General features: G+C 51.0%; 1 protein-coding gene and 1 pseudogene across 1 annotated transcript; one reads left to right on the top strand and one right to left on the bottom strand.

The window, feature by feature from the left end:
* Window positions 1–1,799, bottom strand: LOC127033348 (uncharacterized). Its single transcript, XM_050921376.1, has 2 exons — window positions 1,441–1,799; window positions 1–559 (listed from the first exon to the last, which is right to left on the bottom strand). The coding sequence occupies exons 1-2, from the start codon at window positions 1,631–1,633 to the stop codon at window positions 66–68; spliced, it is 687 nt and encodes a 228-aa protein (XP_050777333.1). The 5' UTR covers window positions 1,634–1,799; the 3' UTR covers window positions 1–65.
* Window positions 1,800–2,762: 963 nt separating this feature from the next.
* LOC127033372 (zinc finger protein RFP-like) lies at window positions 2,763–12,861 on the top strand (annotated as a pseudogene).
* Window positions 12,862–22,169: the final 9,308 nt, after the last annotated feature.

The raw sequence follows: 22,169 nt of genomic DNA, 5'->3' as shown, positions 1-22,169 counted from the left end.
CCAGGGGGGTTAGGGTGCTGGACTGTACATTCAGAGGTTTGAATATGTCCTGTTTGGATTACTGTTCAATGTCTGCTGCACTTCAGGATTACTATGCTGCAGAGTAATGGGGGTGGAGTGCACAGGGTAAGAATTGTAGTTATCAGGGCTGGTAGGTGATCGTAAAGGTGTTGGGGGCAGCTGGGGGTAATAAGAAACTGGCTGCTGGAGAAAGGTGTTTGTGCAAATACTGGGGAACAAGAAAGAGAGCTTTGGGAGGGGTGTGGGTTACCACGGTACAGATCTGCCTGCATGGCTACGAGAGACTCGAAAGAGTCAGTTTGGCGAGCCAGGAGGCTTATCATGTGCTTTGAGGTTTTATTGGTAGCCAATTCCTTTCTCCTGCTTTCTGTTTGCCTCCACTCATACATTTTCTCTCTCCATTCCTGCGTCTTCCTACTTTCTCTGTTGTAGTGATTCATAACTGCTTTGATCAACTCCTCTTTTGATTTTCGTGGATTTTTTCTCAAGTTCTGCAACCGACGTGAGGCCGGTGATCCGGCTGCATTAGTCAAGGTCACTAAAAAAAACATAGATAGAAACATGTAATACACAGAGGCTACACTGTTTATTATCACACAGTGAAGGAGTTTGTAGACTTTTTGTAGCATCATTCCCACATGCCTAACATAACACAGAGAGGCCAGGGAAGCGAAGGCATAGCGAGCAATGAGGTGAGTGTTTCTGCCCCGACTTCACCTTGGATGGGGAACTGCCTGATGGCTCACTGGGGTTTATCTGCACTGGGTACAGGAGGTAGCTGGTGGCCTGCACAGGGGACGGTAGGGAACATGAAGGTGGCGAGCTGCTGGCGGGGGGGGGGCGGTCCGCGGAACTGCCGGCCTGCTGGAAAGGGGGGTGGGGAGACCGGAGCGCACCGCGGGGCTGGCTGCCTGCTGGAAGGGGGTGGGGAGACCGGAACACACCGCGGGGCTGGCTACATGCTGGAAGGGGGTGGGGAGACCGGAACGCACCGCGGGGCTGGGGGGAACCGTGAACCTGGCGCCCTGCACTCAAGTATCCCTAAATTCTCAACAGGGTTTCCTGCTGCCAGATATATCACTGCTGCGTGTTACCAGGGAAGAGAGGGAGGGTCTTCTACAGCAATGTGGATTCCGCCCTGGCCCCTATGCAGCTTGCCTGTGTGCAGCCATGGTCCCCCCACCCCTCGCTGCACAGCGGATCGGACGAGTTAGCCTGACCGGGACAAGGACCACGGTGGCTCTCCCTATAAACTTGCGAAAGCACATTGCCCATGCTCTGGCTGCAACTTTTCAAGAGATTACCGAGGCAGATTACAGAGACGTGATAGAGCAATCAATGGGCTATTCCACGTTTAGGCATGCATGCAGGCAGCCATAACCAAAACCCTCCTCTCCCAAAACATAAAAGTCTGCTTACCCCGAGCACGATCCTCTGCTTCTTCCTCACCAGCAACTTCCAGCTGTTGCGACTGGCTAGCCTCCTCCTGGCTTGAGAAGAGCTCCTGGCTGCTTGCCTCCTGGGACTCCGGGGTGTCTCCCTCCACCACAGTAGCCTGACTCTCGGCTTCCTCTACACCCTCCCCCACTTCTCCCTGCTCTGAACTCTCCATCGTGCTCCTAGGATTGGCAGTGGGGTCACACCCAAGTATGGCATCCAGCTCCTTGTAAAAACGGCAGGTTGTGGGGCCAGCTCCTGAGCGGCGATTTCCCTCATGGGCTTTGCAGTAAGCACTGCGCAGCTCCTTAATTTTTACCCTGCACTGCAACGTGTCCCATTTATGGCCCCTTCTCAGCAAGGACTGTGATATCTGCCCATAGATATCATAATTTCTCCGGCTGGAGCGCAGCTGTGCTTGCATAGCTTCCTCACCCCAAACACTGATGAGGTCCTGCAGCACAGAACTGTTCCATGCTGGGGCTCGTCTGGGGCATGGAGGCATGGTCGCTGATTGATTGATTGATTGATTGCACTCCACACCTGGCTGAGCAAACAGGAAGGGGATTTTTAAAATTACCGGGGCATTTAAAGGTGGGGTCAGCTGAGCCCAGGGCAGTGCAGTGTGCATGATTACCAGAGAGGCTTATAAGGTATGCTGTGTGAAAGTAGAATGAATTATATAGTAAGAATAGAAAGGATTAAAGAAATGTTGTCTGTACCTTTAAGCAAAGTTGTTGGAAAGTTGCAACCAGGTGTCAGGAATACAGACATTAACATAGAACAATTGCACCGTTTAAGGGCAATTGGTGAAGCATTAGCCTTAGATCGATAACAGTTAGTAAGGAAATAGGATATGCATGCTGCGCCCCAGGTGAATTTTACTGTTTTGATTTCTTTGTCCCTTTGTCTAAATTCCCGCTCTTTTATCTGTATATATAAGACTGTTTGGGCCTTGCATGGCCACTCACATATTCTGAATGTTATTGGCGGAGCGCTGCGCTAATAAACAGAGTGGTCTGACAAATTGTGAGTCCTGATTCTAACTTTGACAGCTGGGATACCTCCTTATACCCCGGAGGTCAATAAAAGCGCTGGTGGGCGTCCACACTTGCTGACCAGCGCTGGATCACCAGCGCTGGAATCCCTACACCCGAGGCTCGACCGGGTGTACAGCCAGCGCTGCAACCAGGGAGTTGTAGCGCTGGCTGTGCTTTGCAAGTGTGGCCACATCCTAAGTTGCAGCGCTGTAACCCCCTCACCAGCGCTGCAACTCTCTAGTGTAGCCATGGCCTTACCCTGTTACACTGCCCAGAGGGAGCCATGGCTGCAGAGAACCCCATGGAAAGTCTCCAGAAGGAAGCAACATGTCCCATCTGTGTGGAGTATTTCACAGAACCTGTCAGTCTGGAGTGTGGGCACAATTTCTGCCGAGCCTGCATCAGCCAGTGCTGGGAGGGATCCGATACAGACATGTCCTGCCCTCAGTGCAGAGAAACTGTGCAGCAGAGAAACCTCAGGCCCAACAGGCAGCTGGCAAACATGGTAGAAATCGCCAAGCAACTGAGTTTACAGGCAGCAAAGGGAAGAGGAGGGGATGGGGTGTGTGGGGAACACCAGGAGGCTCTGAAACTGTTCTGTGAAGAGGATCAAAGCCCCATCTGTGTGATCTGCAGAGAGTCCCGGGCTCACCGCACTCACACGGTGGTTCCCATACAGGAAGCTGCCCAGGAGTGCAAGGTACAGAGTTGCTGTCCAGTCTAATGGATAATAACTTTGGATTTGAATTACAGGTTAATGGCATCACAAGTTGCCCAAGACAGGTGTAACTGTGTCATTCAGCTGTGTGTAGCCTTGATTGCATGAAAGATGCTGTAGAAATTAATGATACTCCAGCCTGGCAAGAATGACAAGAGATGAAGTTTTTAAAATTGTCTGATGTGGGAAAGTTTTGTCTGAGCAGCTGAATCCTTTTCAAACCCAGTTCCCACCAGTGAACTAAGGGAACTCTCTGCAGACGGGAAGTTATTAAATGACCAGTGAGGTTTGATTCACAAGAGTTGCAGGCCAGTCTATGGGAGTGCTGCCTTCAGACTGGAGAAGGGGGAGTTACAAGCTGTGGCTGTTATTACTGATTGAATCACAGTGTTTATTATTGTTATTGGTATTGGCATCGCAGCAGCCCCTACAGCCCCCAGATGAGATCTGACCTCAATTGTGAGGGACCCTGTAGAAAACCCAGTGAGGGACAATCCCTGCCAAGAGCCATTTACAATCTAACTCGGGGTGAACAAACTACAGCCTGTGGGCCACATCCAGCCACAGGACCATCCTGCTCGTCCCCTGAGCTCCTGGCTCAGGAGGCTAGCCCCTCCCCACTCCCATATTATCCCACCCCTGGTCTAACTGGACAGGAGAGACAAAAGGTGGGAGGGGAAATTGAGGCACAAAGAGAGGAAATGACTTGTCCAAGGTCACTCAGTAGGTCAGTGTCAGAGCTGGATATAAACCCCTATTTTTCCAAGGCCAAGCCCAGTGCCCTAATCACTAGGATCCACTGTCCCCCTTAGGAGCACAGAGCAATGATGACATGATGGACAGGAGGAGAAAAAGACTCCTTGATGAAAGACCCAGACTCACTAGGGAAACGAGGTTTCCTACGGGGAATCTGAACTCCTGTGTTGCTCCATGAAGGGTTAAACTCAAATGCTACCGCTCTGGACTAGAGGAGATCACTGGGCTAAATGCTGTGTGGGACCCCAAGCACCTTCAGTCCGCACACAAAATGGCTCTAGACAACATTGTAGCAAAACTAACCCCAGGCTGGAGCTGACCGGTGCCAGTCTGACCTGTTCTGTTGTGTACATGGGTAAGGACCAGCCAGAGCTGTTCTGTTAGTCCCACCAGGCAGCCTTTAGAAATCTCCCAGAATGCACTGCTTCCGGGATCTTTATCAGGGAATGGGACATTGGGGACCTACCCAGAGGGCATTGCCACTGAAAGGGTTTAGGACAGCACTTGGGCAAATCCCAACAGTTCCTTATACAAATCTGCCTCATTAAGAGGGGCCCTGAGGCATCCCCAGAATATAGGACATCCTCACGCCTGCCTGCATGGAGCACTCCCGCACCTGAATCGATCAGCCTGCTTGGGCACTCCCCCGCCTTTGTCAGCTCGACTCCACCTGCATCATTCTGCATAGAAGTGCCACTCACACCCCTATCTCCACCCTCACTGGTGTCCTCCTGCATCCTTGGTCTCCTCTTCCCTCTTTTTCACCGGACGAAGCCACACCTGGTGCTGGGTCCCTACCAGACACGGATAGTGCTCCACAAAACTGGGGCTGTGCAGCTTCCAACCAGATGAATGGCCTCCCGACGTCTCATGGGGTTTGCCCTGGTGCTTAGACCAGCTCAGCCCAACCAGTGAAGTCCCCAGGGCTTCAGGGCTGAAATCCCAGTCCATATTGAAACCCTGGTGGCTTCTGGGATTTGTATCACTTTGTTCATTAAACCTCAAAAACAGATTGATTGATTCACCCCCAAGTGACTCCAATGTCCTGTTATGCTCTGTACCACTCATCAATTCACAAATACCAATAAAACTTGGTTATAATTGAAATCTCTGTCTAATTACTAAAAAGACTGAATCTGAATTGGTAACGAATCTGATAATGACACACTCCCAATCTGCATTGATAAGGTTTCAGCACCTTGGTGGCCCTAATGTCACAAAGTGATTAGGACCAACAGTCATCTTGGATGAAAAAACAAAAAGCTCCCCACTCCTCTCAACCATTCAAATTAAAGTTCCCAAATCCTTTCTGTTTCTTCAGGGAAAAATCCAGACCCAACTGAAGACTCTGAGGGAAGAGCAAGAAAAGCTGCTGGGATTGAAAGTGACTGGAGAGGGGAAAAGCCAGGAGTATCTGGTAGGTGCCTGTTGTTATGAACCAGCAGTCACTGGCAGTGGGAGGTCTGTTTGGAGGTAGACTCCTGTGTGGCCTTGGTGAACGTGGGCTTGTGTGTGTTTCTCCATGATCATGGATTGCTGGGTTGGATTTGTGCGTAGACAAGCCCTAAGCTTCCATTTCAGCTGATCAGTTAATGTCTAGCTCTTGTGGCTTTCCCAGAAATCCTCCCCAAGTGAACTGAATGTCCCCGTGAAGTGCTGTCCACTGTGTCTGGTCATTTCGTGCATTAACATGTTTGTTTCTTTTTTCTCCTCTGGCGTCTCTGTCAGTGTGGTGCTGGATCCTGCCTCCTGCTGCTCTGGGTCTGAATTCCCAGAGACCATGAATGACATAATATGCTAACATGACAAACACGGAAACCTCCCTTTCAGCAGTATAGGGGTTGAAGTGTAAGCTGTGGGAGAATCCTCTCCCCAGGGTAAAGTCAAATGTCAGAAATCTTAGGTGTTTCAATGAAGTTCTCCCTCCTGCACACTCAGCTCTCCATGAAAGGACCCCAGGCTCCATCCATGTCCCTGACCAGCCCTTCTCCTATTTTCATACAGAAACAAACACAAACCAAGAGGCAGAAGATTGTGTCTGAATTTCAGCAACTGCGGCAGTTCCTGGAGGAAGAAGAGTGACTCCTGCTGGCCCATCTGGAGAAGCTGGACAAGGAGATTGTGAGGATCCAGAATGAAAATGTCAGTAAACTCTCTGAGGAGATTTCCCATCTCAGTGAGCTGATCAGTGAGATGGAGGGGAAGTGTCAGAAGCCAGCGAGTGAATTCCTGCAGGTGAGACAGGGAGAAACAGAGGCGCCGATTCCATGGGTGCTTAAGGGCCAGAGCAGCCATGGAAAAAAATTAGTGGGTGCTTAGCACCCATTGGCAGCCAGCTCCCCCCTCTACCCCCAGCACCTCATGCCCACTGATCAACTCCTCCCCCTCCCTCCCAGCGCTTCCCACCTGCCTCAGCGATAAGCGGGAGGGTGGAGGTGTAGCATTGGGGAAGGAATGGAGTCGGGGCAGGCCCTGGGGTTGAGCACCTCTAGGGACAATTAGAAGCCAGCACCTATGGTTAGAAACATCCCAGATCCCCACACAGGGAAGGGAGGGCTCCTGAATCATAAGCACTGGAACCAGCGGTCAGAGATCTGAGTGTAACTCGGCGTGTGCATTGCTGACATGTTAGCGACTATTGTTCTTTGCAGAGTTACAGACAGAGATATTAGAGATGGAAAAGCCCCATTAGCTCAGGGAATCCATGGCCCTGGGGCCAGGGCAGGGCCTTTCTTCCCCATATTTGCAAAATCCCTTCCCTGGGATCTCCTGTGTGAATCAAATGGAACTGAGATTCTTTCCTCTCTCTCTCTCCCTCTTCCTCTCCTCTAGGACGTCAGAAGCATCTTGGGCAGGTAGGTGGCTCTCTCTCACTCGCCCTCACACTTCACAATACTGTGAAAGAGCTTGGTGGTGATGTTAGCACTGCATCTCCCCAGGGCTCTACAGGAAAATCTGTGGGGAAGGTCACATTCTGGATACAAATCTCTCTGATCAACTTCATCCTGAGGTTCTCACCTTTGCACAGAAGATTCTGGATTTATCCATTCAGTGGGAAGGACTGACCTAAAATATTTCCCAGAGATGTCACCTCCCTGGGGGACAGGCTGCCTCAGGATAGTGAGGATGGAATATGGGCCTGTCACTGCTGGGGCCCTGGTTACCATTCAGCCCAGGGCAGTAGTTTTCAAGAGTCTTTCCCGCCTGAGGACTGTTTGGAGACCTGTGTGGAATGAGCTGGGGAGGTGGGAGTTGCTGCCTAGAAGACAGATTTCTACAGCTGGGAGAAGCAGAGGAATTCTAACTCCAGGCCCATTAGAGCAGCGACTCCCTAGTAAGCACTTATAATAAGTCACTAAATGAACTATAATGGTGTGAAATTGTTTCTGTCCAGCTGTGAGAAGAGGAAGTTCCAGCAGCCAGAGGAGTTTTCTCCTGAACTGGAAGAGCGAGTCAGTAGTTTCTCCCAGAAAACTATTGAGCTACTGGAGGCTCTGAGGAAGTTCAAAGGTACCTAGAAGGGATCTAGGAGGGGAAACTGGGATCAGTGTCTGAGACTGTGGGAAGAGAATGGCGCTGGTCAATTGGTTCATAATTAGACTATGTATCTATTATTTGTTGGGTGAGAATCCCTAGCGTAGCTAGGGGTTTAGCAGGGGGAGCAGCTGCTTCCCCCGAGCACATTCTCCAAAAGCGGCACCTTAGGCGCCAACTCCTTGGATGCTCCAGGGCTGGAGCACCAACGGGTAAAATTTGGTGGGTGCAGAGCACCCATTGGCAGCTGCCTGCCCCGCCCCCCAGTCCCAGCTCACCTCCACTCCGCCTCCTCCCCTAAACGCGCCGCCCCGTTCTGCTTCACCGGCCCTCCCCACTGGCTTCCCATGAATCAGCTGTTTGCGCGGGAAGCCTGCGAGGGCAGAGAAGCAAGCAGCAGCTTCACACTCAGGCCCATGGAGGCGGAGGTGAGCTGGGGCGGGAAACAGGGCGATGCGGCCCCAGCCCATTCCACTTCCCTTGCTTGGGCCCCAGCCGTGTTGTGGGGGGAGAGGCAGAGGGATTGGGGAAAGGTCCCTGCCCCCCTTACCCCCCACTCACCAGCGGTGGGAAACGGAGCGATGCGGTCCCAGCCCGCTCCACTTTCCTTGCCCCTGCCCCTACCCCAGCTGGGGCCGCTGCCAGTGAGTGCAGGGGGGGAACCCTTTCCCCAAGCCCCCTGCCCCGAGTGACACGGCTGGGGCTGGGGCGAGCTGGCTGCTCCCCATCTCCTGCCAATACCCTGCTGGGCCATTCTGGGCCTGTGGGAGCCCCCAAAAGTGCCTTCCACAGCTCTTGCCACCCAGACCCTCCAGGTCTTCAGCGGCGGGACCTTCAGTGCTGCCGAAGAAACTCGGAGTGAGTGACGGGCCTGCTGCCGAAGACCCAGAGCGCCGCCGGGTGAGTAAAAGCGCCACAGCAGATGGCACCTTTTTTTTTTTCTTTAATTGCTCCCCCTGTTCCCTCCTCCTGGCTACTTCACTGGTGAGAATGCCACACACTTAGGGTCCAAGATGCTCAGACTGATTAATTCAACCTCTTATTTGTTCCAAAAGCATGGCTTGCTATTACAACTACTATTCAAGTAAGAAATGACAGACATACTGAAAGAACTACTGCCTAGTTACCTTCTCCTGGGGCATAGGCAGGTCATGATGCATTTCTCCTATGATGCTCCTTACAATGTCTGACATATTATACACATCCAGATTATATATTTATTAGTTCTTTTCCAATCACCTTTGTGTGTTATGCATTGTAAGTATCTTCTAACTGGCAGGACTTTTGCTGTCCAAGCTATTTTCAAGTTATTCTTGTTTCTGATTCGTTCATTACCAGTCATTACACACTGATGTGCGTGGGTCACTTTGACCCTTTTTCTCCACATGAGATTCTTTGGACTTTGCTAACTGCTCCTGGGCAGCACATTTTGGGTGTCTGGTGTCTTTAAGCACATTGTGCGGTCAAAACATCTCTTTGTCCTATATGGCAACTTATGAACAATCATTTAATTACAAGGCCACGTAAGGTAACATTTCCCTTATATCAAATACGATGATTTCTGAAAATCTTATTTCATCATGTAACAGAAAATATTCTACCAATCCCAAAGGATCAAACACATTACCTCCCAAGTTAACGAATGTTTCAGATCTTACCCAAATACATGTTACAGCCATTTCTTATTAACTAAACTAAACTCTATTAAAAAACAAAAGAAGAAAGTATGGTTAAAAGATCAATATACATACAGACATGAGTTTGATTCATCAAGGTTCAGATTCATAGCGGAGATGGTGAGCTTTCTAGTCGTAAAGAGTTCTTTCAGAAATAGTTTATAATCCAATGTCCAATATCACCTTCAGAGCGTACCAGCATAACTGCGACCTCAGTCTTGCGACTCAAACTTCCCCTAATGAAGCCTAAGAAGATCTGAGATGACAGAATCAGGACAAAGGATTTTTTATTAAATTTCATGTCTTTTGACAAGTTGGGAATTCGACAAGGATGTTGGGTCCATTGCTGGGAGATGCCTGAATGAGAGAGGAAAGAGGTGTCAGACCTTTTTACATTAAATACCTGAGTGTGTCTCCGTCTCTTTCTGTGTCAGGATGAAAACACAGTTCTAGGAGTTCAGAGTGGTGATGCTGTTACAAATATGAAGCCTGAAATCTCACCTCTCTTATCCTTTCCCCCTCCAGACACTCTGCCATGTGCACTGGAGAGAAAAAGAGGGGAACCACTCGGAGCACACAGACAGGGTGAGATTGCAGCTGCTTCCCGGCGCTGGCCCCTCTTTGTGGCACCACCCCTGCTCCACTTCCTCCGAGGCCCTGGCCACTGGCCAGGCCAGAAACCAGAGCCAGGCTCCCACCCAGGGAGCCCGAGCGGCACTGCGGAGCTCTGCATCCTCGACCTGCCCTGGGTGGGGCACTCTGGGGAGTGAGGACATGGGACGGGGACTGATCTCAGGCCCCCCAGAAACCCACCCAGGGCAGGTCTAGGGTCAAGGGCTCTCCCCAGCAGGCAAGGCTCCCAGCCTGACCAGGGGTCAGGGGCTTGGTGGGAAGAGCAGTAATGAGGCAGGGCCATGGAATGGGCGGGGCCATCGGTGGTGGGACCTCATGCCCCACCCCCAACTTTAACCAAGGGTCCAGAACTCCTGGGGAGATCCAAAGCCGACATCACACAAACAGACTTGACACCAACCTTAGTGCTGAGTTCATGTCCACACTGATGAACAGAAACACTCACTGAGCAGCACCTGAACAGAGCTCTCTGCCCTGAGGGCTGACACATCCATCAACTTCACTCCAGTGCAGGGGGGTCTCCCCATCGCTCTTCTCCAACATCCTGCCTTTCCTGTGGGCAGGGCTGGGCTCTCCCATTGGAGCTGCTCGCTGCTTCCTGGATTGGGGAGATGCTCTCCCTCTGATGCTGCCAGCTCCTGCCTTCTCTCTGTGCTGGGCATGGGGCTACTTCACCTAATGCCACCTCAAACTCTCTGGTTTTAAGCAGCTCTTCTCCAATGCTGCACCTTCCTCTCTGTTCTCCAGCCTGGGAGTGGAGGCTGCAGTTAGGGGAAAGAGCTCCCCTCCGAGGTATAGAGCTGGTAACTGCCTCCTCTGCTCCCTTCTCACACCTTCCTGGCTGTGTCTGATGCTGGGAATGGAGCAGCCCCAGCAGAGGGAGCTGGGAGCTGAAGCTTCTGGAAAGAAATGAGAAACACACTAGGCCCTGGTCTATGCTAAAGGGCGGAAGGGGGGGTCGACCTAAGATATGCAACTTCATAGGTGAAGTTGACATATTTTAGGTCGACTTACCTTGGCATCCTCACGGCAGCGAGTCAACTGCCGCTGTCCCCCATCGACTCCGCTTCCGCCTCTCGCGGCAGGGGAGTACCAGAGTTGACGGGGAGAAACCTCAGGGAACAATTCATCGCGTCTAGACTAGACTCGATAAATCAGTCCTCGATATATCGATCACTACCGACCAATCTGGCGAGCAGTGTAGACGTACCCTGAGGAGCTGCAGTGACATCTCTGCTCAGTCTCAGATGCCCAAGGCAGAGGCAGCTCCCTGGGATCCAGGATTGACCCAGCCAGGACAGAGCTGCTGGGGAGTGTGAGAAATGGTCCAAGCCTCCCTCAGGGCTGAGCTCTGCCCCTAATGCTCTGATTCTCTCTTCCCATTGAATGTGACTCTGGATCCAGACACGGCTCATCCTGAACTCGTCCTGTCTGAGGATCGGAGAAGTTTGAGATGGGGAGAGACACAGCAGCAACTGCCCAACAACCCAAAGAGATTTGACACTGATCTCTGTGTGCTGGGCTGTGAGGGATTCACCTTGGGGAGACATTTCTGGGAGGTGGAGATGGGGGATTGGGGATTCTGGTCTGTAGGGGTGGCCAGAGAATCTGTGCAGAGGAAGGGAAGGATCTTCCTTTGCCCTGAGGGAGGGATCTGGGCTGTGGAGCGGCTGGATCAGTTCCGGGCTCTCACCTCCCCTGTGACCCCCCTGCCCCTGAGCCGGGTCCCCAGCAGGATCCGGGTTTGTCTGGACTGTGACCGGGGGCAGGTGACATTTATCGATGCTGGTGACGAGGCCCCGATCTTCACTTTCCCGCCGGGCTCCATCCCTGGGGGGAGAATCCGACCCTGGCTCTGGGTGTGGCTGGGATCCCGGCTCCGACTGTGTCCCTGAGACATGCAGGGGAGGGGCAGGGGAATAGCTCTCTGGGAGCCCGGAGATCAGCCTCTCTAGCTCACACACCCTTGTCTCTGTGACCTCTCCCTGTGGAGTTTCTGTCATCCCGTCTCTGTGACCCTGGAGGCTGCTGCGTGGTAGAGAAGCCAATAGCATCACTGCCCCAGGGACTGTGCAGCCGGTTTGCCACTGTCCTCTATGAGCCAGGAGGACTCTGGGGATCCTGGGTCAGACAGTGTCACTGAGACATGAGGGGGAAACAGCCATCTGGGAATGGAAAAATGGGTTTCTCTAGCCAAGTAATCCCAGCCCCTATGGCCTGGAGGGCTCCTGTCTACGCAACCCTCTGGCCTCTTAGCTCTATGACCGCTGGAAGCTCCTCCCCTTCCCTCCCTGCAGCACCAGGGATGGGAGGGGAAGGGGTAAAGAACTTCTGGGGGTGCAGGGGGAGAAAAGAGGTTTTACCATCAATGCAATAAATCCACCTCCAGGAGAGGCAGTAGTTAGAGCAACAAATTTTTTTCCCTTGACTTGTCTGCATCTACAGCAGGAGTTACATTGACCTAACTACATCACACAGGGTGTGTAAGTTTTCACAGCTCTGAGCAAATTGTCATAACTATAAAGGGAAGAGAACAGCCCTCCTGTGTACAATACTATAAAACCCCTCATGGCCAGAAACACCAAAATCCTTTTTTACCTTTAAAGGGTTAAGAAGCTCAGGAAACCTGGCTGACATCTGACCCAAAAGGGCCAATAAGGGGACAAGATACTTTCAAATCTTGGTGAGGGGGAAGTCTTTTGTTTGTGCTCTTTGTTTTGGGAGTTGTTCGCTCTTGGGACTAAGAGGGACCAGACATCAATCCAGGCTCTCCAAATCTTTCTGAACCAGTCTCTCATATTTCAAACTTGTAAGTAGCAGCCAGGCAAGGTGGGTTAGTCTTATTTTTGTTTTCTCAACTTGTAAATGTTCCTTTTTGCTGAAAGGATTTTACCTCTGTTTGCTGTAACTTTGAACCTAAGGCTAGAGGGGGTTCCTCTGGGCTATATGAATCTGATTACCCTGTAAAGTATTTTCCATCCTGATTTTACAGAGATGATTTTTACCTTTCTTTCTTTAATTAAAAGCTTTCTTTTTAAGAACCTGATTGATTTTTCCTTGTTTTAAGATCCAAGGTGATTGGATCTGGACTCACCGGGAATTGGTGGGGGAAAGGAAGGGGGATGGTTAAATTCTCCTTGTGTTAAGATCCAAGGGGTCAGATCGGTGTTCACCAGAAACTTGGTGAAGAAGTCTCTCAAGGCTACCCAGGGAGGGGAAGGTTTTGGGAGTAAAGGGGGTGTTCCAGACTGAGGAATCTGGATGGTGGCAGCGAAACCAGATCTAAGCTGGTAGTTAAGCTTAGAATTGTTTATGCAGGTCCTCATATCTGTACCCTAAAGTTCAGAGTGGGGGAGGAACCTTGACAGCAATGTAGCTAGATTAACCTAAGGTTTAGGGGTTGGCCAGTGGCTAGAGTGGCAGAGCTACAACATTACAGCTGTGCCCCTGAAGTGCCCTAGTGTAGATGTTTCCTACATTGACAGAAGTGGTTTTTCTATCGCTGTAGTTAATTCCCCTTTCTGTGAGAGCGTAGCCAGGTCACTGGCAGAATTCCATTGTCTGCACCGGGTGTTAGCTCGATCTAGCTGTGTCACTCAGGGCACACAAAGCTTCACAGCCCTGAATAATGTCGCCAGGTTGATCTAAGTGTAAAGTGTTGAGCAAGTCTAAGAGGGGTTTCCCTGGAGCTGACTGGAAACACAGAAACTGAGAGACTGGCTAGCAGCTTGGTGTGCGTGAGGCAGAAAGCCAAGAGAACCAGTCCTGAGTGTGACAACAGGAAACTGAGTAACAGAGTTTGCTTCAGGCCCAGGGTTCCCTGGAAAGGCAGACTTGGAGTCCTAAGTAAGAAAACTGCCGGTTGCTGTTTGTTTGTATCGTGTTCAGGGCACAGGAATGTGTGGACATCATTTGTAACTAATACAGATTTCACCACAGAAATACCTGACTCCTATAATCCATTTCTCCTCCTAATGGAAGAACCCAGCAAGGCCCCAAACACTGGCTAACTGCTGAGGTCAAAGGAGCAATGGTACAACCTGAGTCAGAATCTAGACCTGTGGAGGTAAATGCATTGGTGGGAAATAGCTGCGGGGAGCTCCAGCAGCAAAGAGCCTGTGCAGAGGAGCAGATTGCTGCTAATTGTGGACTTGAGCATGTCCAGCTTTGTGTGCCGAGCAGTCCCCATTGTCCCTTCTCTCAGGCCTGACACTCCTCTGCCCACAGTCAGACAAAACCCAAATGAGGATCCCTGGCTCTTATTTCCACCCAGCAGAACCAGCCCAGACAGTAACAGGGGGTAGCCGTGTTAGTCTGTATCCACAAAAACAACGAGGAGCCCAGTGCTACCTAAATGACTAACAGATTTCATAGAAATCATAGAATCACAGGGTTTGGAAGGGACTAAATCCCCAAATCTTTAAATGGCCCCCTCAAGGATTGAACTCACCACCCTGAGTTTGATGTATTTGGTCATAAGCTTTTGTGGGTAAAAAAATAACCACTTCCTCAGATGTATAGAGTGAAAATTACAGATTCAGGCATTATTATACATGAAGAGAAGGGAGTTACCACCCAGTGATTATCAGGTCAGTATTGGGCCAGGGATAAAGGCCACATCAAGGATTGGTGACATGACCATTATCACCTGACTCTGCACAGACTGGCCTAGGGGGAGGGTCAGTGAGATGATTATCAGACAAACTCTGTGTCTGAGTGTGTCCATCCATCTCCTTATCCTCTTCTCCCAGGTTCTGGCTGTAGAGGGAAAGGTTTGCCCAGTAGCGAAGGTGCTAAGTTACCCAGATTCTGTTCTCTGATCTGTGTGAAGTGAGGCAAGTCACTGATTCTGCCTGGGTCTGAATTTCCCCTTTTCTAAAAAGGAGGAAACAGCCCTTCCCCATCTCACAGTAGCAGAGGCATCATATGGGTGTCGGGGAGGGGGAAGAGGGCACATGGGGTCATGTGTCCCCCAGATTTGCTGCCTGTCTTGCAGTGACCATGCTCACAGAGACTGAGCATGTTCAGTAACATCAGCTGAAGGCGCTGCCCTCACTCTGCCCCCACCCCCCACACTGCAGGCAGGTTGTCTCTGCACAGCAGTATGGTGAGGCTAATCACGTTGGCATTTGTGAGGTGCTCAGACAGTGCAGTGATAGGGGCCAGGTAAGGACCTGCAATCACTAGAAGTGCAGCTGTTTCCTGTCACATCAGATCACAAAAACATCACATTAGGGTTGTCACAAACTTTCCTAATTTCACACTGACTCTTTCACTAGCTGGTGTTTCTCTTAACACCCCAGCTCCTGGAATCCTGTGATTATGTGACAATCTCAGCTCTCACTTTAACAAAGGTCAGTTTCTTGCTCTCATGGCTGAGTAGAAAAGGTTGAGAACATGACCAGAGCAAATCATGAACGCTCCGAAACAAACAAACAACTCCAGAATGTAATTTTGTAGAAGAAAACCCCTCATGTTTCCTTCAGCGAACCTCAAGATTTTTGATTACGCGGTGCTGGTAATATTGCGTTGGCATTGATCAGTTTGTTTTCAGGCCTCTTGTTTCCAGCACAGGCTCTAAGGACCTAAATATAAAAATGAACATTTTAATTTCGCTCTTTACTTCACCCTTACTCCAGGGGGCCTGTGCTCACTTGCTGCTTGGGCTCACAGCCCGGCTCCATGCGCATTCCCACACCTTGCCCTCTCTGTTTCCCTTTCTGTTGATTCTGCTGTTTTAGATAAATGATGGCATTAAATTAGGGGGCTCTCCATGGGTAGTGAATAGAGTTAAGGCCTGAATTCTCGCAGTATTGCCAGTTCCAAACGTTTAAAAATCATGAGGCAGTACATGTGATAGAATGAGATTGCCTTAAAACCATGAGACTTAAAAATAATCCTTAATAATAAATGCTGGGTTCTTTCTATTTGCTGTCTGGCTTCTCAGACCTTTAGGTTGCATTCACATTGTTACATTTTTCTCTGCAATCAAGAAAGCTAGAAACTTCCTTTGTTTAGGGAACAAAAGCCAAGCATCTCACTTCATCACGTGCTTCCAGGAGCTGGGGATTTAACAAACACCAAAGATCAGGCAAAACCATGCTCTGAAGTGTCCCTAGCCTCTGTTGGCCAGAAGCTAGGAATGGGTGACAAGGGACATAGGTGCCGACTCTGGAGCAGCACGCATGGGAAAAAAAATAGTGGGTGCTCTGCACGCACAGGTATAATCAGTTGTGGTCCATTTCCAGGGCAGAGCAGGCTTTTACTCCTCCCTGAGCAAGAAGTTGATAGGGCTGTCCCGGAGGAGTTGGATCAGCAGCTCCTCTCTCCTTCTGGGCTGTGGGAAATGTAAATTACCCATGGTGTGGGCTGCTGCTGCTCCCAGGCTGGGAGCTGGAGAGCTATCTGCATTGCTCTGTCCGCCCCACCCCTTCGCACACAGAGGGAGTCTTCACTGAGTTTCTCAAATGCCCCATCAGGCAGAGAGCCTATGCCAGTTACAAATTCCTCCCCCAGCCAGCAGCAGTGCTAGCAGCCCCTGGGCCACAGATGCACTCAAAGCACTTCATGTGGGTAAATAGTTCCCACACAGCTGATAGGATGGGACCCAGGACAGAGCAGGGACCTGGTGAGTGCTGATCCCAAGTCTCTCCCATAAAGCTGATCCGTTTTAATCAAAGAATATCAGGGTTGGAAGGGACCTCAGGAGGTCATCTAGTCCAGCCCCCTGCTCAAAGCAGGATCAATTCAGTGCTTCCCTGAGACATTTCAATTGCTCTTGATGGAAATCAGAGGAAGTATTATTGTACATACCTCTGCTGCTCAATCTTTTTTCCTGAAATAGTCAATGGATCCTGGGGACTTTTGTTATTTAAACAAACAAAAACCTCCTTGAGTGCTCTTAAATACCTGGTTGTTACAGCCTGAGAACAAGTTTCTTTAGTAACTTCATTAACATTTGAGTATGCCCTTGAATATGGCATTGTTTAGAGGGCAAATTTTCTTAACATTTAAGATGTATATTGTCATATTGTGTTTTCATTAAGACACGGTTAAGAACTGGCCAGTTCAGTCACTGCAGATACATACTCAGGATTTCTTATTATGTTGTAAAATTGAATTGTTTCCAGAGCTAAAACAGGCTTTTAGATCAGTCATTTGTAAATGCAAGTTCAATTTTTAAATTTGTTGTTATGTTTTGAATCTTTATACCTTTTGATATCTTGAACTGGAGTGTGTTTTCATTGGTGCTGGAGAAATCTCAAATGCATTGTATAAATAGATTACAGTGTTTTTTAAGACTTTATTTCTAGTTGCTGAGTCACTGCATAGGAAAAGAAAGCACATTGCCATTGGAAAAAGATAACATCTGTATCTACTGGAAATACACTCTCAGGCATCTTAGAGCTGATAGGAAACAAACAAGAGGAACTATTTTTTCCCACAATACGTAGTCAACCCGTGGAACTCAGTGCCAGGAGATGCTGTGAATGTCAAAACCTTGATACCGCCATTGCCCCCATCATCACACAGGCATGAATGGATTTAGCCTGGGAGTCAGGGAACCATTAGCCCCATTTGGAAGGGGGGATCTAGGGCACCAAGAAATGAAGTGACTTTCCTGAGACTAAGTAGGGAGACTGTGGCAGAGCAGAGAGTCAAACTCAGAACACCTGAGGCCCAGGCCTGTGCTTTAACCAGTAGGCAACTTTTCCTACCCTGAGGAGGGGAACCTCCTGTGTCACTTTGAGTGAGTGGGTGGAGTCAGGTGCTAGACTGAGCCAGAGAGATGCAGAGTTGGGTGGGGCACCCACTGGCAAAACCAAAAGTCAGCACCTATGCCGATGCAGGGGGGCGGGAGGTGCTAAGGGAAGAGGAGAGCTGGGCTGGGAGCAGAGTACCCCCAGCCAGAGCCAGAGAGGAGCAGCCCAGGGAGTTGAGGTGGAGGCAGAGCATCAGCAGTGCTGAGGCAGAGGGGAGCTGCATCTGGGGCAGTCTGGAGCCGGGTGCAGTGAGCAGCTGGGGATAGTGAGGGGGACCCTGGGCTGAGAGCCTGGTGCAGGGAGATACCCCCAGCCAAGGGGCCTTGCATACCAAACTTGAAGTGGAAGCATAACCCTGACAGGAGGAAATGGATGCTGGGAAGAAGGGTCCTAGCACCTACCTGCAGTATCTCTGCAGCACAGCCAGGGCCTCTGAGGAACAGTCTGTGAATTGCCCTGACGTTCCAGAGATGCTGGTTGTGGTTCCCCCTGTGCCCACAGAGTGGGGAGACATGTTTTCCTTTCACCTTTCCCATTTGTTTCCTTTTTTTTAATTACTTGCTGTTTAATAAATTGTATTTGTTCTGAACTCTATGCAATGATCAGGGAAGAGGTCAGGGAAGCTTGCAGAGTGGAGAGAGCACCCCACAGAGGGGACACCCTAGCCCCTGTCCTGACTGACCATGAGAAGGTTGGGGGTTGAGCCCCACAGGAATTCTGGGCCAGTCTTGTTGAGATTACAAGAGCTCTGCCACACAGAACAGTAGAAGGGGAGACCTCAAGGTCAGGCAGGTCTCTGGGTAAAGAGAGTGGGAGTGAGGACTCAGATCCTTTCACTCTCTGATTCCACTGGGGTGGCGCATAAACCAAGAAAGTTCCCCACAATAGTGGGACTGTTTCCCCCATCCTTTTTATGCACATCTAACGGTTTTTCGTAACATTAATTCAGTATTTTAAGAAAAAATGTCACACCAGCCACCAGCGAGAGCTGCTGGCTGCACTCTGACACCACAAAAATTTGGTCGTGAGAACCTCTGGGCTAGATGATCGATTTGTGATGATCCTTCTGACCATAACATCTGTGATGCTAACAGAAGCCAGACACAGAGGGTGCGAGGCGTGCGGGGCGGAGGGAGCCAGCCCGGGCCTAGCTGGGGGTGGGACAGACACACGTGGGGGGAGCTGGAAGGGGACTGAAGAGGGGTGGGGAGGGATTGAGGGGGGAACAGGGAAGTGTGAGGTTGGGAACAGGAGGGGCGTGCAGGGGGCAGGTTGCACTGAAGGGAGGATGAGGTGTTGTAGGGGAATCAGGGCATGGAGGGAATGATGGGGCTGAGGGAAGGTGGTTGGACTGGAGGGAAGATGGGGGTGGGGTCACTACGAGGGAAAGGGGGGATATGGAGAGGGGAGGCTGGGAGGAGACAGGGCAAAAGCAGACTCGGGGGTGGGGAAGGGAGAGTCCTGGGGCAGGGACAAGGCAGTTCTCTTGTGAGGGGGCTGCCCTGCACAGCAGCCAGTGGGGATTTGTTCCCCTAGAAATGGCCAAACCAGCAGTCGGGGGAGGGCAGGGTAACCATCTGTCCTGATTTGGGCAGGACAGTCCTGAAGTGCAGAGTTCATGTCCCGATCCTGGGCTGAATGACTGGGAGACACCATTTGTCCCGGATTCGCGGTGCCAGGGATCTGCACCTGCCCCAGGCTCAGGGGCAGCGCCAGCCTGTTCCCTGTGGGCGGGGCTGAGGTGAGTTATGAGGCCCCGCCCCTTACTCCTCTTCCTTCCCTGAGGCCCCTCCTACTGGCCAGGCCAGAAACCAGAGTCAGGCCATAGCAAGAGGCACCCAGGGACCCCAGGCTGCTTTGAGGAGCCCCAGAGCCTCCACCTGCCCTGGGCAGTGCACACTGGGGGGTGGGGATACAGTCTGGGGGATGTTCTCTCGCACCCCAGCCCGGGCTCCCTGAGCTGCTCTGATCATTCCATGGCCCGGCTCTAGGTTCTGACGGGGGAAAGAGGAGAAGCAGGGGCTCTGGCCTCAGGTGGGGCAGTTGGAGGGAGGAGCTGCCCCAAGGGGTAGGGGCAGGTTAGAAGAGGCCTGTGTAAGGAGAAGAAGAATTGAGCAGCTTTTTCCCTTAGCTTTGAAGAGTTAATGTGGGCTGCCCCCTTCTCTTCTCCTTCTACTGGGACAGGTCATTCGGGTAACGATCACATTCCTGGCTGTTGTTTTGTCGTCTTGTTTTATAATGAGTGAGATCAGAGTAGGTTTTATTTTATTTTGTCAAATATTGAGCTGAAAAATTGCTGAAGCTTTATTTTAGCTAGTAGACTCCCCCCCCCCCCCCACACGCCCCCGTCCTCCCAAGTTCGACTCAGACTCTGGTTGACTGAGTAAGAGAAAAATTATGGTTCAAGTCTGGTTCCAGTTCCATTAAAAACTACCAGTTCAAACTGGTTCTCTAGTTCTCTTCTTGTGTGAGTCCAGGTGGACAAATGAAATCTGCAGCTGCTGACCTGTGCCTGGGATCTGCTGGGGCAGCCCAGGGCAGCCCAGTCATGGGAGGGCACCTCTGGTTACTGCTGAGCAGAGGAGGCAGGTGTCTCTCTGTCTCTCCCTGCTCATGATATTAGAGCCCAGGAGTTAATTGAGCTTCCTGGGTCAGTTGATGTTGCATCCTCCCTTGTGATCCTGGAGCCCAGACTAAGCAGCTGCTGCTCCCCCAGCGGGTCTGTGCTGGGGAGAGACCTTCAGTAAAGTCCTCTCTGTGCCCAACCCTGGGCTATTCCCACACCAACTCCTGAGCCGGAGCTGGCAGGCGAGGAAAGAAAACAAAAAAACCTTCCAAAACAGACTCCAATGAGAAACTGCAGAATTGCAATTAATTTGCAACCTGGACACCATTAAATTAGGCTTGAATAAAGACTGGGAGTGGTTGGGTCATTACACAAAGTAAAAACTATTTCCCCATGGTAGTTTTTTCCCCTACTGTTACTCACATCTTCTTGTCAACTGTTGGAAATGGGCCAGCCTGATTATCACTACAAAAGGTTTTTTTCTCCTGCTGATAATAGCCCATCTTAATTGATTACTCTTGTTATAGTTGGTATGGCAACCCCCATTTTTTCATGTTCTCTGTGGATATATATCTTCCTACTGTATTTTCCACTCCATATATCCGATGAAGTGGGTTCTAGCCCACGAAAGCTTGTGCCCAAATAAATGTGTTAGTCTCTAAGGTGCCACAAGTTCTCCTGTTCTTTTGGAGGGAAAGTGCTGTGGCTGGGCAGGACAGTGACTGCACGAAGAGCCTGTTTCAGGGACTTGCTGGTGAGTTTGTACCAGAGGGGGAGGAGCTCCCCATGAGTCTGCGGGTCCCCAAGCTGCTGCCCCCAGTGATACAGCCAGGCTCACACTGGAGAGCCAACGCTCATGGGAACGGGACAGTCCCCAGTTCTCCCAGGCAGAAGGGGAGGGAAGGAGACAGGAAGAGGAGGGGTGAGACCGAAAGGGGCAGCAGGAGCAAGAAGTGGGGAGGGAGGTTCCCAGCCCTGCCTGGATCCATTCCCTGCATCCCCTGGGCAGACTGACTCTCCTGGGAACAAGGGGAGGAGCTGACAGAGGAGAAGCCAGATCCTGCCCTGGCCGGGTCACCGCGCTGCTGGGGGATTGAGCTGCCCTCGGGGCCAATGTTGGGGGAGATCTTACAAAGTGGCTCCTTTGATTCTGCTCCTTTCTAGACTTTGTCTTAGTGACTCCATCCCTGGTGGGATTTAAAAGTGTCTCAGGGAGTTCATGCTGGTGGGAGAGGCCAGGTCTGTGTTGTAATAAAGTGACTGAGGGTTTTCCTAGCGTGGCAGAGTCCAGAGCGTCTGTCTGCAGGGAGAGGGGGTGTGACATGGACTCAAGCCCCTTCTGAAACCTCCCTCATTGCCCCTCTCACCCTGACAGGCTGAGGAATCACGTCCACATTTCACTCCAGATCATCCTGACAAGCCATTTCCCTTCCCTTCCAGGACACAGGGAAGGGAAATGGCTGTGATGGAGCCAGCTCAGGTAGGGGATTTTCAGGGAGTTGCAGGTGGGGTTGATAGAGAGTGAGAGGGGCAGGAAAGACATAGGATGAAGCAGGAAGGAGACAGGATGTGTAAACCCTCTATGACACATTGAACCTGGGCCTGATTTTCTAAAAAAGGCCCATTGGCAGGGGGGGAGTCCCCCATTTCTGAAGCAGGAAACACTCCACTGGGGAAAGCTGGGAAAACTAACCAGACTCCCAGTGCTGGAGCCTGGACTCACTACCCAGAAACTCCTGTGAAATATGAAGGGACGCTGTCCCTGGCTCAGAGCTCTGCTTCCCGGATCAGCCTGTGGCTGGCAGGCGTGTGGGAAATGAGAAGATCCTGCCCTGCTCCATGTGCTGGGGGGGACAAGGAGCTCTCAACTTCTCCCACCTCCTGAAGCCTCCTGGCTGCTCTGAGCAGTAGGGGTCTGAGCTTGTTACTCTGGCCCTCCTAGAGCTTCGAATTCTTTTCCTTTTCCTGAGACTAGCAGGATTGTGGCTGGGGCAGCAGGTGCTGAGTGGGGGACTCTTGGTGTTT

Source organism: Gopherus flavomarginatus, chromosome 12 (genome assembly GCF_025201925.1).
Source record: "Gopherus flavomarginatus isolate rGopFla2 chromosome 12, rGopFla2.mat.asm, whole genome shotgun sequence".
In the NCBI taxonomy this organism is placed as follows: domain Eukaryota; kingdom Metazoa; phylum Chordata; order Testudines; family Testudinidae; genus Gopherus; species Gopherus flavomarginatus.
The sequence above is the reverse complement of the archived record's forward strand: the minus strand, read 5'-3'. Positions and strand labels throughout refer to the sequence as shown.